The following is a 17,455-nucleotide window of genomic DNA, read 5'->3' on the forward strand; positions in this document are numbered from 1 at the left end:
AAACCTCGGCTATAAATGTGAAGCGACAGGTAATTCCTCCTGACTCCGTAAGGGCACCGGCTGGCTCAGCAAACACTAACCTTTCAAAAGCAGCCAAGAGCTCCGCATTCTCGATCTTCTTGATCATTATAATCTTGTAATTTTTCATGGACGCTTTAAAACTATCACTTATCTTAGCATATTCTGGAAGCTGGTCACTGAGTATTGACAACTGAAAAATGAAAAAAGTTGGGTTTGGCAAGCTCTGGTGGCCTAGTGGCAAAAAGCTGCATTGTAATCCCTGAGGTGTATGGTTCAAATCCACCAGATGCTTTGCTGAAGAAGGAGGGACAATCTCCTCCTGTATCAGTCCGATTTGATGGTACACACATTAAAAAAAAATAAAACTGTTTAAAAGAGATATATAACTGGGTGTTTCTGTCATCACAGGAGACGAGAGCGAGGGCTACATGGTGGAGGGGACCTGGGGGAGGGTTTGTAAAACAATGAAAGAATCTTTTACTTTTCCATAATTTTTGACTCATGTACTTATAACTTGTTAGTCAAATTTGTGTCTTCTAGGTTGCAACACCCCCATGATACATCAAGGATATGAACATATACAGCCAAGCACAATCAATAAGAGTGCATCTAAATTCCAAAATCAATCTCCATAATAGTCTATGTGTTTCCTACTGCCAAAGGGGCCCTTTAGAGTAGTGAGAGAAGATCTTCACCCTGAAACCCACAGCGTCCCTTTTCAGCAGGAAGTAGCTAAGAGAATACGCCATCCCCTTTTCCTTATGACTCAGGGTGAAGTCTCTCTCAGGGAGGAGTGATAGCGAATGGCAAAGGACACACTGACAAAGAAGATCAATCAGAACTGGCTTTGACAAGCACTGTGGCATTTGGACAAGAACAAACTGGGAGGAGGGTAGAGAGAATGGTGCAACAATGAATGAATGGAAACCCAAAATCTCTGTAAATGTTTATGAAAATTAATAAAATATAATTATAGGAAATATAATAATAATAATAATAATAATAATAATAATCAATTACTGATAAAAAGAAAAGAAAAGAAAAATATTGGTTTTCTGAGCATGTAGCATGAGGTGGTTCAGGGCCTCACTGCCAGCGGAGGTGGGTGGAGCAGGGGAGGCAGGTTGTTAGCCAGTTCAGGGGCCCCCACACCCCAAGCCAACTCCATGAGATGAGATGTACACTGACGTCCATCTGTCTGGGCTGTGGTCAGGCGAGCAGCACATCTTGGCTGTGGCTGACCTGCGGGTGTGACTGAGAGCAAGTTCCTGGCCTAATAACACTCCTGACCCAGAGCCAGGTCAGAGGCACTGGAACCCCTGAGCTGCCTGGTGAAGCATGATGGGAATGGGGGGGCTGGAGGACAGGATGCACTCACATGGATGGAGCACCGTTTGTGTGACTCCTGTATCCGCTGCCCTGGAGTCAATTCTGACTCACGGTGACACTGGGGGCAGAGTGGAATGGCTCCAAAGGGTTCCCACAGCCGCCATCCTAACTTAGAAGCCGATGGTGGGTTTGACCCACTGACCATGAGATTAGCAGCCAGCTGTCTAAGGACAGGGCTGCCATGACTCCCTAAAATCCAATCACAAACCCACTGAGGCCGAGTCTGACTCTCAGTGTGACCCTCCAGTAGGCTTCTGAGGCTGGAGAGCTTGACGAGAGGACACTGCCCACCTGGCTTCCACTGAACGGCTGGTGGATTTGAAGCACTGACATGCCAATCAAAGAATTCACCCATCAAAGTGCGTAAAAGCCTTACCTTGTACCCACGCAGGGGCTGGCAGTGGTCCCACTGAGGCACGACATTTGAGGTGGGAGAGCTGGACGCCAGCTGGCGTCTGTAAAGAAGAAAGAACAAAGATTCACTCGACTCCTGTGCTGTGCACGCAGCGGACTTTCTGTCCTCACTTTGGGGTTCTGTGAGAAGCTCAACCTGTTTGTGTTTCTGTAGTTGATCTGACTACACTCGATGTTTTCCTCAGTAACTGGGCTTAAAGAACAGGCCGAGAACCTCAGCCCACCTTCACCAAAGCGTGCATTTTAATTTTTCTCTCTCTCTCTCTGTGTGTGTGTGTGTGTGTGTGTGTGTGTGTGTGTGTGTGTACCGTCAAATCAGCTCTGACTGGTACAGGAGGAGATTGCCTCTCCTTTTTCAGCAGAGCTTCTGGTGGATTTGAACCGTGTACCTCTGGGATTATAGTGCAGCGTCTTGCCACTAGGCCACCAGAGCTCCCTTGAAAGTGTGCCTTTTAAATAAAGCATATTTGCTATACACAAAAAAACAACACAGACCTGATAACCACCTGGGATGTGACAATACTGGCCTCATGGTAAGAAGCTGCGCTGCAGTAACAAAGTTCCACGGTCCAAAGCCAGCTGCTCTGCAGGTAAATGATGGGCAGTTTCCTCCCGTGTGATTTACTGCCTCTGAAAACGCACTGGAGGGTCAGCTCCGGGTGTATTTCGACTCGACAGCACACAACAACAACAACTGCTCTGTGGAAGAAGAATGGGCAGTCTCCTCCCAAGTGAACTACAACAACCTGAAGGACTATCCACAGAACACCCTGTTTAATCCATGCAGAGCTGCCCAGGGGACCACGTGTCCAAAGCCCCACCACCCGGAGAGGCCAGCTTGTCACAATACACTGCACAGGTCTCAGTGACACTTTCAGATTAAGACAAGGAATAAAGGTCTGGCGTTCTACTTCTGAAAACCCTCTAGATTACTGCTTCTGCTCTTGATCTGCAGACAGCGGTGAAGTGGGACTCAGAATGGACAGTGCACGCATCCACCGAGAGGGGGTTGGCTGACCCAGCAGTGGCCAATAGGAATGGGAAAGGATTTGAACCAAGTGAGCTGGATCGGTGGCTGAATCAGTGGCTCCGTGGCTCTGATTCTAACTGAGCATGCCCCCCCTACTTTCCATGGTCCCCGAGAGCAGCTCCCATTCCCAGATCCCTGTGTCTCCTCAAGATCTCTTTTCATGAAACATGTAGGGTTTTTATTTGGGCAAAAGTTTACATTGACTTTTAATATAATTGTTGACAGACTTTTCATTTTGGAACGTTAACTACCATTCGTCCTATCAGCTTCTTACTGTGTGCTGTCTCTCCCTTCACCCAACTTACTTATTTACTAATTTTTACTCCCCCTGTGCCTGATCCAGGCCATGGTCTTCACAGTTACTTGCTGTGCATCAGAGAGCTGGACAATGACTAAGGTTGACAGAAGAAGGATTGATGCCTTTGAGCTGTGGTGCCGGAGAAGAGCATTGAATATATCATGGACTGCCAGGAGAATAAACAGGTTTGTCCTAGAGAGGGTGAAACCAGGCTGCTTCCTGGAGGCTAGTCTGACATACTTTGGGTATGTTGCAAGGAGGGCCCAGTCCTTGAAGAGGAACATCATGCTTGGAAGGGTGGAGGGACAGCGCAAGAGATGAAGACCCTGGATGGGATGCACTGACTCAGTGTCTGGGGTAATGGGGGTATGTGTATCAGGAACAATGAAATTGGCTCCAGACAGAGCAGGGGTTTGTACAACAATGAATGAATATTTTTTAAAAAATTTAACTTCTTGGAGGGAAGGAAGGAAAATGTGCACCAAAGAATAAATGAAAATCTAACTTTTCTGTAAACTTTTGTTAAAATCAGAATTAAAATAAAAAATTTTAAAAAGAGGGGGAGGGATTGTATAACAGTAAGAGTTTTACTTTTCAAGGAAAAGAGTGAATTGGGGGAAGGGGTGGGCAGGGAGAAAAGTGCAACAATGAATGATTGGAAAGCTTAAGTCTCTGTAAACTTTCATTAAAATGAATTTTTTAAAAAGGTGGGGGAAAGAAAGCAGGGTCCAGAGCTGTTGTTCATAGGATCGCTATGAGCTGGAGTTGACTCAATGGCACATAACAACAACAACATCTCTGTTCATCCCTATTAAATCTCTATCTGTATTCATTAATACATTAATAGTAATAATTAATATACCTATTAATCTTCTATATATGTGTCAACCTTTCTTTAGCTTTTGACAGGAGTGGTCCTATAACATGCATATACAATGGTTATTTTGTAACCAGCTCATGTGACTCATCATTACTCTGTCCCAGACTCATCCTAGGTGTGTGTGCATTCATTATTATGTACATTAGCAATGGGACTGCTGATCGAATAGCATTTTTCCCCCCAGATTTCTGAAGAAGTGTCAAACTGCTTCCCATGAAGAAGTGGCAGGACCTACAGCTACTAACACAAAAACTCAACCCTGGAGCTGGGGCACAGCTGACCGCCCACTGGACTCCCCATACCGCCTGGGGGTCTGCCCATCTCTCTCTCAGAGCCACTAGTGTACTCTGTCACAAAGACGCCACGTTCAAGTCACAAGGCCAACTGCTTACAGACTCCAGAGAGGAAGATCTGAACAGTGAGGTAACATCTCACCCTCAAACCCCACCCACACGCCCCAACCCCACAGCCACACCAATGCTGCAAACAACAAATGCTGGCCAGGCTGTCAGGAGATCAGAATTCCCAAACACAGCTGGAGAGAATGTGAAACAATGTGATTTCTTAAAAGCAAGAAAGTGAAAAGCGCCATTACCAGAATAAAGAAGTATCGAACTGCAAAGAAAAAAAAAAAAAGAAAGTGTAATTAGAACACCTTGATTTACACACCAATTACTCTTCTGCAGGGAAAAAGAAACCTACCTCCAAATGCTTTGATGAACATGTTCGACTTTACTGACAGTTCCACAAACACACAAAGAAGACAAGCTCAACGCACCCACAACAAAGCTTCACCAAACATCCCTTCCGTCGATTCTCTCTTCCCCAAAGTCCAGGCCGCGGCCTCGCTCAACCTCTCATATCACTTACCACCCCCCACTCTCTTGACTCATCCTTCATGCAAAAGAAGTGGCAACATCAGGCCAGCAGGAGTGTTCCAGAATATTCCAGGAAGAGTCCAGAGGCATGAGGACAGAGCAGGCATGCGGAACAATGGGACACTTACTCTGAGCCACGTATATCACGGACAGGCATGAACTTGGGCCGTCTGACCACGTCCCTCTGAGTGCTGGAAACTGTGTTTGTCTGAATCATCGCTTTAGACAGGAAAAAAAAAAGAATCAGAGCTACAAAATGACTTCCCTTTGGTTTGCACTTGGATGATGAAACTTCGTCTCACATACATACTTTGGGCATGTTTTTAGGAGGGGAGGGGCCATTTGCTTAGAAAGGCGGGGGGTCAGCAAAAGAGAGAAAAACCCAAACAACAAATGCTGGCCAGGGTGTGGGGAGATCAGAATTCCCAGATGCAGCTGGAGAGAAACGCAGCATTTGTTGAAAAAAGATTAACCAGCAGTGGACTGGAGCGACAGCCGCTAGTCTATCAAGGACGGTGAGGTAGTGCAGGGTTCAGATCTGCTGTTCACCGATTTGCTGTGAGTCGTACTCGAATCGACAGCCCCTAACAACCCACTCAGCAGTGCCACAGAAGAAAAGCCTGGCCACCTGCTGCCATAAGGTGACCGCTGTGAAGACCCCAGGATGCATACAGAGCTGCCGTGAGTGGACATCACCCCAACAGCAACCAGGGTGGTTCTGGGCTTTGAAGAACATAGCTCATGTGTACGATGGGATGGCACACAATGAGTGGAGAGAAAAATGCTTCTGAACGGAAAGCAATAAAAAAGAAAAGAAGGAGAGGGGCCCAGTTCGAAGGCTTCGAAGTCCAGGTGCTCCAGGGCCCCTCAGGGGTTCACCTCATCTTCCCACCAAAGCCAGGCAGAGGGCAGTGAGGGCGGGCTGGCAGCCAGGTCACGTGAGTCCCACCTGAGCTCCTCCCACATCACCTGTGCAGCTCCAGGCTCCAGGTGTGCACTCTGTGGCCCCAGGCCAGGAGCCTAATGGCACAGGGCTCAACACACTGAGCTGCTAGGCAAGGGTTTGAACCAGCTGCTCCATGAGAAAAGATGTGGCAGCCCGACAACTTGAAGATTACTGCTGTTGTTAAGTGCTATTAAAGTCAACTACACACTGACCCTACAACAGAAAAACAGATCTGAACCCTGCCCTGTCCCTCACCGGCCATATGACCTCTCTCAGGGTCAAGCCAGTTACAGGCATTTTTTTTAAATTCTTTTTTATTTTTCTTTTTCGTTCTGTACCGTTGCCTCGGATGTGACGGGCACAGGAGGAGATTGCCCCTCTTTTTCCAGCAGAGCACCTGGTGGATTCAAACCGCGCCCCTCTGGATTGCAGTGCAGCTTCTTGCCACTAGGCCACCAGAGCTGGCACTGCGTCAGTCCATCTTGCTGAAGGGCTTCCTCTCTTTCTCTGACCCTCCATCCTTCTCAGCTTGACGGCCCTTCCTGACCACATGCCCAAACGATGTAAGATGAGCTTCAGCATCCTAGAAGCACTCCGGCTGCACCTTTTCCAAGATCCATCTGTCTGTTGTTCTGGCCATCCGTGGAATATCCAGTACTAACGCCGCAGCTCAGGGCATGGGTTCAAATCTGTCCTGCGGGCTCACTCTGAGTTGGCGTGGACTCAGAAACAACAGGTATGATTTTTGTTGTTGTTGTTGAACAATGAGCATGCAGTGCAAAGAAGAACGGCCTCGTGCTGGCCTTTGAATGGCCAGGCTGTGGGACTGAACGTACCAAGCGCTGTCAGAAGAACAAACACATGCATCGTGGAGGACGTGCAGTCAAGAGCTCCTGTGCGCCCCAGAGGCAGAGATGGAGAGACACTGCCACGTCCTGTGGGCAGGCTGTCAGGAGGGGACCGAGGGAAGGGACATCATGATGGCCATCACTTGGTGACTTACAGATGGGGAGCTTGAGGCTGGGCATGTGAGTCACAGAGCTGAGCGCACGGGGGGCTGCTGGCACCCAGCCTCTGCTGGATTGTGCGTCTCCCCAGAGGGCATGAGGGAGGCGACAGACCGCCTGACCTGAGTGCAGAGGCCCCTTCTCCTCCCCCACCTGCGTCCCCCGCTGGATCAGATCCCTCACCATCACCAAACATAAGCACCCACCTTGGAAGCTCAGCTCACAGTCCTCCGAGCCCACCTTGAACTGCACAATCCCGTGCGGTAAGGAGCGAAACATGGACTCAATGTACGTGGAGTTGACGTTCGAGACAGGCTGAGGATCCTTCTAATGGAAAAGGAAGGGGTCGAGGAATAATGACATCAGAGCAGCCTCGTAAGACACCTCTCATTTTGTCCTTGAGATCTTCCATTCCAGCATGGGCTCCGGATAGGGAAATCTCATCTCCTAATTCCCTGACAGAGCCTAGCAGAGGGGTGTCTACACACAAACACTGGTACTTGGTGAGGGGTCTTCTAGAAACATGGCCCCAATGTACAAACTGACTCTCCCTGCTTCTGAGAACCCACACAGCGTGTTCCCGCTTAGCATCTGTGCTGGACATCTACATTGGGCATGGGTACCTCACTTTTATCCCTCATCAGTCCTGTCACTTCTGAGCTTTGCTTTTGGAATAAGTATCCAGTTCTTTTTTTTCTGAGTTTTCTCTTTTGAGTGGATTAATGTAAATCCTCTCCTCTCTCAAGGAGGGTGGGGACTTACTTCTTCTCCATACGGAATCCAATTGCCAAATTCATCTCTCCAATACCAAATCCATTTTGTGAGAAAGCCAGAGGAAACCTCAGTAGTGCATGAAGGGGTGGAGAGCCGTCGCAGAGGGCTGCCATCACAAACCATCTGATGGAAACTGATGACGTAGTTCCTTATAAAAACACTGAGATAGAAAAATCATTGGTTAAAAAAATGCCCCCCACATTGCCCTCAGTTTCCTGTACGCTGGTCTGCCCTAGCAAGATCACGGAATTAAAGTTTTTACTCAGAGCTGGTGGATATCTTCACCACAGTTCCAGATACTTTACAAAAAAAAGGAAAACTGGAATGTAGTGAGCCAAGCAACCAGATACAAATCTAACAGTGTCCTAAAATGTACTGTTTTAAAAAAAAAAAAAAGTACTGTTTCCTCAAAGAGGATCCAAAGGATAAACTGTGGTCTAGGAGTCTCCATAGAGATAGCTTGATGTTAGAAAGTTACAATGTATCTGCTACATATGCAACCCACAGCCAGTCAGTGTTTAAATTTAAGGACTAAGCCAGAGCTTCACACATTCCTTATATCAAAGGAGTAATGAGATCCTTTCCAAGTCTTTACAAGGTCAAAATCTTCTTCATATTCTGAAGACATTATTTTCCCTTCCTACTTTTCATTCTCTCATGAGTGTGAGGTGGAATTTCCCAGGTTTGACAATAAATGGGATGTACACACAGTTATAAGAATCCAATTATTTTCCAAAAAGTCAAGGATTAGAGATAAAAATAGAAAATAATGTCTTTTTTCCCATCTATTTTTTTAAGTATACATATGATTTGTTAAAACTGGTAACAGATTTATTTCTGTTTTGTTATTTAAATGAATCAATAACTATTTCATTTTTCTCCTGGGTTTGTTTGTTTTTGGTTTTGGGGTTTTTTTTCTCCTAGGTTTTAAATGTTAATGCAGTATATGCTGACCACTATAATCCACATAAACAAACGCTCTTTGGGGTCCCCAGTACATTTAAGGTGATGGGGTCCTGGGGTCCAAAAGCATGTGAATTGCAGTTTGAAGAAACAGAGCACACTACTTCTGACCCCTCTACAAGGAATCACAGCACAAGGTCCTGAGATACGTGGACGGAAAACTCGGGAGAAAAGTGAAAGCACCAACAAGCTTACTCATCCGATGGCCGTTGCTCTTACTGTGTCTGTGGGGTCAGAACTGACTCACAGCTGACTGCCCAGCAAGTTCAGAGCCAGTAGCCTGCACGGTAGGAGACTATCCATTCCCCCCACCCCCAGAGCAGAGGGCGGAGTTTTAACTACATGCGGCAGACTGATGGGATTCCTGAAACTATAGCCCCCAGTTTATCTTTTGAACCTAGAACAAAACTCACTTGCCCAGCTCACCTTCTGCCTGAAGTACAGGCCTAAAAGATGATCAACAGCACCCAGTACACACTCACCCCTTATTATAATTAAGCACACAAAATTCTAAAAGGGCAGCACTTACCCATGGATAAGTACAGAAGGCAGGAAGGGGTAGTATACTAGGACTGATGGAAGCAGGAATCATAAGGATGAAGCAGGAAGCGTGCTGTTATACCATGGGAACTGTGATCAAAGTCATAAACCAAAATGTGTATGGATGGTTGACTGGAACGCCAGTTAGCGTGGTAAACTTTCACTCACAATTTTTTAAAAAATAAACTCTCTGGTGGCCTAGGGGCAAGAAGCTGCACTGTAATCCCAGAGGTACGCAGTTCAAATCCACCAGGTGCTCTGCTGGAGAAGGAGGGGCAATCTCCTCCTGTACTAGTCAGATCAGATTTGACAGCACACACACACACACAAAATAAATAAACAGGCTCTCCAGATCCATGGTCCTCAGTCAGGAGACAAGAGACGTGTGGCTACATTTGAAACAATTTCCTATTGCCACCAGTTGGGAGAGGGAAGGGGAACAGTGCTTGGTGGCTTCCAGTTAGGAGTCGTCATTAAGTGCCATCACGTCAACTACAACTTACACCAACACTATGAACAACAGAACTGAAAGTTGCCTGATCCTGGGCCCTCCTCACAACCTCTGTCACACTCAAGGCCACGGTGGCGGTCATCACACCAGTCCATGTTGCTGGGGAGTGGGTTGTTGTTGTTGACTGCCTTCAAGTCGAGCATGACTCATTGTGACCCTATGAACAGAAGACCTGAAGCCCCTCTATAACTATCGACATTTATCAAAGTTGACAGAGTTTCCTGAGGCATGGTATTTAGGAAGTGGATGCCACTCCTGCTTCCAAACCTGTCATAGTATGTTACTGTTGTTATGTGCCACTGAGTTGCCTACAATGCATAATGACCCTATGGACAGCAGCTTTGAACCCTTCCCTATCTTGAGCCTGTCTCATTAACTTGGACACACCAACCCCCACTGCTCCAGTTACTGCCATCAATCCATCTCATGTGGGGTCTTCTTCTCCTATGTTGTCCCTCCACCCTTCCAAGAATGATGTCCTTCTCCAAGGACCGATCTCTCCTGGCTATGTGCCCAAAGTGAGTGAGGAGGAACTTCAAAATTCTAGCCTCCAAGGAGGGGCTTGGTTTCACCTTCTCCAAGACAGACCTATTTGTTTTCTTGGCAGTCTATGTATGTTCAAGACTCTTCTCCACAACTCAAAGGCATCTATTCTTTTTCTACCATCCTTAATCATTGTCCAACTCTCTGAAACATAACAAGTAATTGAGAAGACCATAGCCTGGATGAGGCACACCTTTGTATCTAGACTGACATCGTTGCTCTTCAGCACTCTGGAGAGGTCCATGACAGCAGATTTTCCCAATGCAATTCATCTTTTCATTTCCTGACTGCATGTTTTAAGAGTGCTGATTGTGGATCCAAGCAAGCTGTAATTGTTAACAACCTCAATCTCTTCTCCATCCATCATTGTACTGCCAACTGGCCCGGTGGGGAGAATCTTTGTCTTCTTGATGTTGAGCTTCAATCCATATTGAGGGCTGCAGTCCTTGACCTTTTGCAGTAAGTGTTCAGGTCTTCTTCAGTTTCAGCAAGCAAGGTTGTGTCATCTGCATATCATAGGCTGTTAATGAGTCTTCCTCCGATCTTGATGACACACTCCTCCTCATAAAGCTCTGCTTCCCAAATGATCTGTTCTGCATACAGACTGACAAGGTACGGAGACAGGATACATCCCTGATGCCCTGCTTTCCTGATTTTGAACCATGCAGTGTTTCCTTGCTCTGTTCTGAGGACTGCTTCTTGGTCCACGTACAGGTTTCATATAAGCACGATCAGGTGTTCTGAGATTCCCATTTTCCTCAAGGTTAGCTGCAACTTTTTGTGATCCACGCAGTCAAATGCCTTTGAACAGTCAATGAAACATAGACATTTTTCTAGTACTTTCTGCTTTCTACCAAGATCCATCTGACTTTGACTATAATGTCTCTAGTGCCACAACCTCTTCTAAACTCAGCCTGTATTTCTGGTAGTTCTCTGTCAATGTACTGTTCAAGTCTTTTCTGGATAATCTTCAGCAGGATTTTGCTAGTATGTGGTATTAGTGATATTGTTCAATAATTTCCACACTCTGTCTGGTCACCTTTTTTTTTGGAATGAGAGTAAATATGCATCTCTTCTAGTCAGTTGGCCAAGTAGTTGTCCTTCAGATTTCTTGACACAATGTGGTGAGCACATGCAGGGCAGCATCTGTTTGCTGAGATACATCAATTAGTATTCCATCAGTTCCTGGGGCTTTATTTTTTGCCAAGTCCTTCAGAGGAGCCTGCACTTCCTCCTTCATCACCATTCCTTCTTGATCATATATTGTTTCTTAAAATTCTTCTGTGTCAGCCGATTCTTTTTGGTACACTGACTCTGAATACTCCTTCCATCTGCTTTTAATGCTTCTTGAATCATTCAATATTCTGCCCAAAGCATCCTTAAGCATTGCAACTTGTGGTTTGAATTTATTCTTTATTTCTTTCAGCTTAAGAAATGCTGAGAAAGTTTGGCCCTTTTGATTTTCTGACTCCAGCTCTTTGCACATTTCATTATAATATTTTGTCCTGTCTTCCCAAGGAGTGGAAAGAAACCAGAAATGCTGTTACACAGCCACCCTGCAGGACAGAGAACCGCACGGCAGGTCTCTAACATTGTCATCTCCAGCCAAGCACACTGCCTCCTCGTTCTCCACAAAGCGGATGTGAGGTTCAAACCACTGACTGTGTGGTTAACAGTCTAACCTTTAACAGCTGTGCCACCAGGACCCCTGTGTAAGCACAGCACCCCACAGTTATGACCTGGCACAAGATGCTGATAGTGCTGAAGTGGAGAAACCCTACCTAGATTTATCAGGGGGAAAAATACGCCTGGAAAGAAAGCTGGAGGAAAGGCCTGGCAATCTGCTTCCACAGAAGCTCACAGCAGCTGGAGTGCATGGCTCTATTCTGCACACAGCTCCGTGGTTGCCCTGGGTCACGATCAACGTCTCTGCAGTCGATCAGGTGTGGCTGTACTGGACACTGCCAATGGCTAAGGGCTGGCTGCCACCCAAACATTGGTGGTTTACGCCTGCCCAGAGGAGCCACGGAAGAGAAGCCTAATGACCTTCATGTTGCTGTTTTCTGTAGAGTCAGAACCCACAGCTGACCCTCTGGGGGTTTCTTTTTAGGAAGCCCTGATGGCCTAGTGGTTAAGACACGGCACTGCAATTCCGAAAACCCAAGCCCGAATTATCATCTGCGCCACAGGAACAGGATGGGAAATCGTCAGTCTCCTCCCGTTCGATAAACTGCTTCTGAAAACCTACCGGAGGGTCAGTTACAGGTCAGTTCTGACTCGATGGTACAAAACAACAACAGTGGGTTTTTAGAGGCAAGTAATTGTACAGAAGCAGATTGTCCATCTTCCTCCTGCAAATCGGCTGTTGGATTCAAAGCTCGTACCTTTGAGTTGGTAATGCAACTTCTTACCACTAAGCCACATCCTTCCCCCCAAACCAGACACCAAAAGGAATGCTGGGCAACAAACAGGCTTAGAAACAAGAGCTGGTATCACCTTCTAGGGGCAGAGTGCAGAAACACACAGCCCGAGCCAAAACTCCGTGAAATCCACAGGAGAAAATGAGCCGGAAACCCTTCCCCAGAGAATGTTCGTAGAAAGCCGGGCCACATCTTACAGCTGCACAGGGCCGACCCACATGTGGATGTCCCGTTTCAGCTGGGACAAAACCAGAAATGTAAGGCATTCTCGTGACTACTTGCGGGACAGACGACGTAACCAAGACAAAAGTATAAACAAACTCTTCAAGTCGCTCACACAGCACCTGGTGGAGCAGTGGATAAGGGCTCATCTGGCTGTAAACCAAAAGGTCGATGGTTTGAACCCACCAGCTGCTTCTCAGGACAAAGAGGAGGCAGTCGCTTCCATAAAGGTGAACAGTTTAGGAAATCCTGTGAGCAGTTCTACTCTGTCCTATAGGGACCCTGCCCCCTGAGATGGAATGTCCTCACTGGCAATCGCTTTGGTTGTTGGGCTTTGTTTTCAACATTCATACAGGATTCTGAACTCTCTTGCATTGCTGACAAGTCAGAACCGACTCACAGCAGACCGTCCACTGGTTTCTGAGGCTTTGCCCACGAGATTCCTCAAAGGATCTGGTGGGTTCGAGCCACCAGAGATGCATGGTCTTCGGGTTACCGGTGCAGCTCTGTGTAATTCTGGACTCGCTGTGCGTGGGAACCACCATCGCTGACCCTCCAGCGGGCTTTCAGAGGCAGTAAATGGCCCAGGAGGAGACTGGTCATCTTCCTGTGCAGAAGCGGGTGGATGTGAACCAGGGTCCTCTGGGTGGGCAGCACAACTCCTTACTACTCATCAACCTGAGCTCACAAAGTCTGAATAAGAATGGGTTAAAATTGGGAAATTTAGCCAAAGGTCAATTTGCCCTAAATCATTTGGAGTTTTTACAAGTGCCAGGATGACCTCACAGAATAATAAACCAACTTCCACACCATGCGTGCCAGCAGGAACAAGGATGAAGGTTAACTCAACACACCACCTCACCGCCTGGGTTTCCATTGTGTTCACAGCCCACCCCTTGATACACCAAACCCACGCTGCTTCTACCCCCGGTCTGTAACTCAGCCGAGCACAAGCCCCCCACATGACCTCAGACATAAGCAGGACTCTGTGGGGACCCAGCTCTGTGCCCTCCCTGAGGATGCCAGGTCCTGCCCAGCCGGCCACTCACATGCATTGGTTTGGGTCACAGTAGGCCTGCTCGATCTCTTCCATGGGCTCCAGGTCCGACCAGGTGTCTGCGATGAGGACCTGCCATCGGTACGGCAGGTGGAAATGCATCCGGCTGCACAGTCCTGCAAAGACAAGGAGGCGGTCTGAGGCCCCATCGAGGCTGCCGATCCCACCTGGCCACGCCTGCCGACAACCACATTCCCTTCCGCTCCTCAGAGGGACACCCCCAGTCCAGTACACGCTATTCCTGGGGGGCACCAACAGCTAACACACTTGGCTGCTAGCTGAAAAGGCGAGGTTTGCGTCCCCCTAGAGGGGCCACGGAAGAAAAGTCTGGAGATCTAGCTACATCTGAGGAACAAGGGGCTGCAGACCACACTGCGCGTCGCTCTACCTCGACACAGTGTTGTCGTTTGGTGCTGTCGAGTTGACCATGACTCACTGGGAGCGAGGGACATTTGTCAAGGTGGACTAGGAGACCCCTGTGACCAGCAAAGAACAGCAAGAATCATGCACCACCCCATCCTCAACTAGAATCCCTCAGCCCTCAACAGCAACTAGCTCTTTGGTTTCTTTTACCTTTAAAAACAAAATAGAAAAGCTCAATATTAGCATGTTACCTGGTAAAATCTAGAAGAGCTTCTCTCAGCAGAGATGCATTCACTCAGCAGTGAACTGCGAAGTCTAGGGATCCCAGAAGGCTTTAAACTGCACCCACAAGACCTTTCTAACAGTGCTTCTCAGAGGCCATGGCCCACACCAGACATCGCCCTCAGAGCAGGCACGTGAGGGCACCAAAGCCAATGGGAGCGAGGCTAGAACGCAGGCCTGTGACCCAGTCACCATCATCCTATGACACAACCTACCTTGGTGGCAAAGGTTCTGTTGTACTTATTCAAGAGGCAATACGAGAAGGAAGTATGAGTCTTTAAAGGTTATCAGAGACTCAGGGTATGGACAAAAGTCATAGATTCAAAGCTGCATTAAAACAAGTTGGGCTACACACCCATGTTTATTGCGGCTTAGTTCACAATAGCAGAGAGTTGGAAACAACTCAAGTGCCCATCAACAAACGAATGGACAGAGAAGCTCTGGTATAGTCAAGCAATGGAATACTACGCTGCATTCAAAAGCAAGGAACTCAGGAAATATTATGCAAAATGGGTGACCCTGGAGGACATTATGCTGAATGAAGTATCTCAGTCACCAAAGGACAAATACTGCACATTGCCACTGTTGTAAAATGGGACTGACATTGGGGTGGGGGAAGACTGAGAAAGATGGGATAAATTATGTATACTGCATTGAAACAGATGAGGGAGAGAACTAGTTAGTATTATTGTCATGATAGGAGTCTAGAACAAAGGCTGCACAGTGGAGTGGACTTGGGGGGAGGGACTGTATAACAATGAAAGAATCTTTCTTTTACTTTTCAAAGAGAAGAGTGAAATGGGAGGTGGGGGTGGGCAGGGAGAAAAGTACAACAATGAATGAATGAATGGAAATCCAAAGTCTCTGTAAACTTTCATTAAAATTAATAATTAAAAACAAAAAACAAAAACACAAAAAAAACCCCAAGTTGGGCTAGCGTTGAAGATGTTGCTGTCGTTGTTATATACTGTCAAGTAAACTGTGACTCACAATGACCCTTGGTACAACAGCTCTGAAGCCTGCCCTGTCTTGAGTCAGTTTCATTGACTCATACACCTACCCCTACAGCCCTAGTTACATGTCAATCCATCTCATCTGGGGTCTTCCTCTCCTGCACTGTCCCTCCACCCTTCCAACCATGACGTCTTTCTCCAAAGATCAGTCTCTCCTGCCCACAGGCTCAAAGTATGTGAGATGGAGGTTCAAAATCCTAGCTTCCTAGGAAAAACTTTGTTTCATCCTCTCTAAGACAGACCTATTTGTTTTCTTGGTGGTCCATGGTATGTTCAAGACTCTTCATCTATCATTCTTAGTCATTTATCCAGTTCTCTGACACTTACTTGCTATGCATCAATTATCTGCATAGCAAGTAACTGCAAAGCCCATGGGCTAGATCAGGCACACCTTAGTCTCTAGACTGACACCGTTGCTTCTCAGTATTCTGGAAAGGTCCTTGACAGTAGATTAACCTAATGCAATTCACCTTCTGATTTCCTGACTGCTGGTGCCAAAAGTATTGATTGTGGAGCTGAGCAAGTTGTAACTGTTAACCACCTCAATCTCTTCTCCATCTATCATGTTGCTGCCAATTGGCCCAGTGGTAAGAATCTTTGTCTTTTTGACATTGAGCTTCAATCCATATTGAAGACTACAGTCCTTGACCTTCTGCAGCAAGCAAGGTTATGTCATCTGCCTAACATGGGTTGTTGATGAGTCTTCATCCAATCCTGATGCCACACTCCTCCTCATAGAGCCCAGGCTCCCAAATGATCTGTTCTGTATATAGATGAAAAAAGTATGGAGACAGGACGCATCCCTGATGCATACCCTTCCTGACTTTGACACATGCGGTATTTCCCTGCTTTGTTCTGAGGACTGCTTCCTGGCCAAGGATAGGTTTCACATAAGCACCATCAAGTGTTCTGGAAGTCTCATTCTCCTCAAGGTTAACCACAATTTGTCGTGATCCAAACAGTCAAATGTCTTTGCATAGTCACTGAAACACAGATATCTCTCTGGTACTCTTTGCTTTCTGCCAAGATCCATCTGACATTGGCTGGAAACGATAACGTTTCCAGTGCCACAGCCTCTTCTAAACTCAGCTTGTTTTTCTGGTAGTTCTCTGTTGATGTGTTGTTCCAGTAGTTTCGAGATAATCTTCAGCAGGATTTTGCTTGCGTGTGATATGAGTGTTATTGTATGATAATTTCCACACTCTATTGGGTCACCTTTTTTTGGAATGGGAATAAATACAAATACAGATCTCTTCCAGTCAGTCAGAGTTGAAGATGCAAATGATAAACAAATATGCTCATGACACCATTATTTATAACAGGGAGAAATGAGAAAGACACTGGAAACATAATAACCGAAATATGCAAATAAATAATGGCTTATCCATGTGATAGTTTATAAACCACTAAAATATTTACAAAGAATGTTTGATGACAGAGGAACATTCAGAATACAAGAAAGGGCTCTCTGCTCCTCGTCGACCCAGATTGCCCTCTCTTCTTGTGCAGCCTCAGCCGCATCCCTGAGACACGATGGTGAAGGTCGGAGTAAACGGATTTGGCCGTATTGGGCGCCTGGTCACCAGGGCTGCTTTTCACTCTAACAAAGTGGATACTGTCGCCATTAATGATCCCTTCATTGACCTCAACTACATGGTCTATATGTTCCAATATGATTCCACCCATGGCAAGTTCAACGGCACTGTCAAGGCTGAGAATGGGAAGCTGGTCATCAATGGGAAAGTTATCACTATCTTCCAGGAGCGAGATCCCGCCAACATCAAGTGGGGTGATGCTGGTGCTGAGTATGTTGTGGAGTCCACTGGTGTCTTCACAACCTTGGAGAAGGCTGGGGCTCATTTGAAGGGTGGTGCCAAACGGGTAATCATCTCTGCTCCTTCTGC

At 46.7% G+C, this 17,455-nt stretch overlaps 1 protein-coding gene across 1 annotated transcript in view; it reads right to left on the reverse strand.

The window, feature by feature from the left end:
• Window positions 1–17,455, reverse strand: part of ZC3HAV1 (zinc finger CCCH-type, antiviral 1) — a 48,364-nt gene that overhangs the window by 4,140 nt on the left and 26,769 nt on the right. The window contains exons 6-11 of the mRNA XM_006887217.1: window positions 13,886–14,009; window positions 7,626–7,797; window positions 7,070–7,190; window positions 5,039–5,129; window positions 1,787–1,865; window positions 81–211 (exon numbers count right to left, since the gene is read on the reverse strand). Of these exons, the coding sequence (XP_006887279.1) occupies window positions 81–211; window positions 1,787–1,865; window positions 5,039–5,129; window positions 7,070–7,190; window positions 7,626–7,797; window positions 13,886–14,009 (718 nt within the window). The remainder of the gene's footprint in view (window positions 1–80; window positions 212–1,786; window positions 1,866–5,038; window positions 5,130–7,069; window positions 7,191–7,625; window positions 7,798–13,885; window positions 14,010–17,455) is intronic.

This window comes from Elephantulus edwardii, unplaced genomic scaffold, assembly GCF_000299155.1.
Source record: "Elephantulus edwardii isolate Elephantulus edwardi_28Jun2011 unplaced genomic scaffold, EleEdw1.0 scaffold00055, whole genome shotgun sequence".
Taxonomy (NCBI): Eukaryota; Metazoa; Chordata; class Mammalia; order Macroscelidea; family Macroscelididae; genus Elephantulus; species Elephantulus edwardii.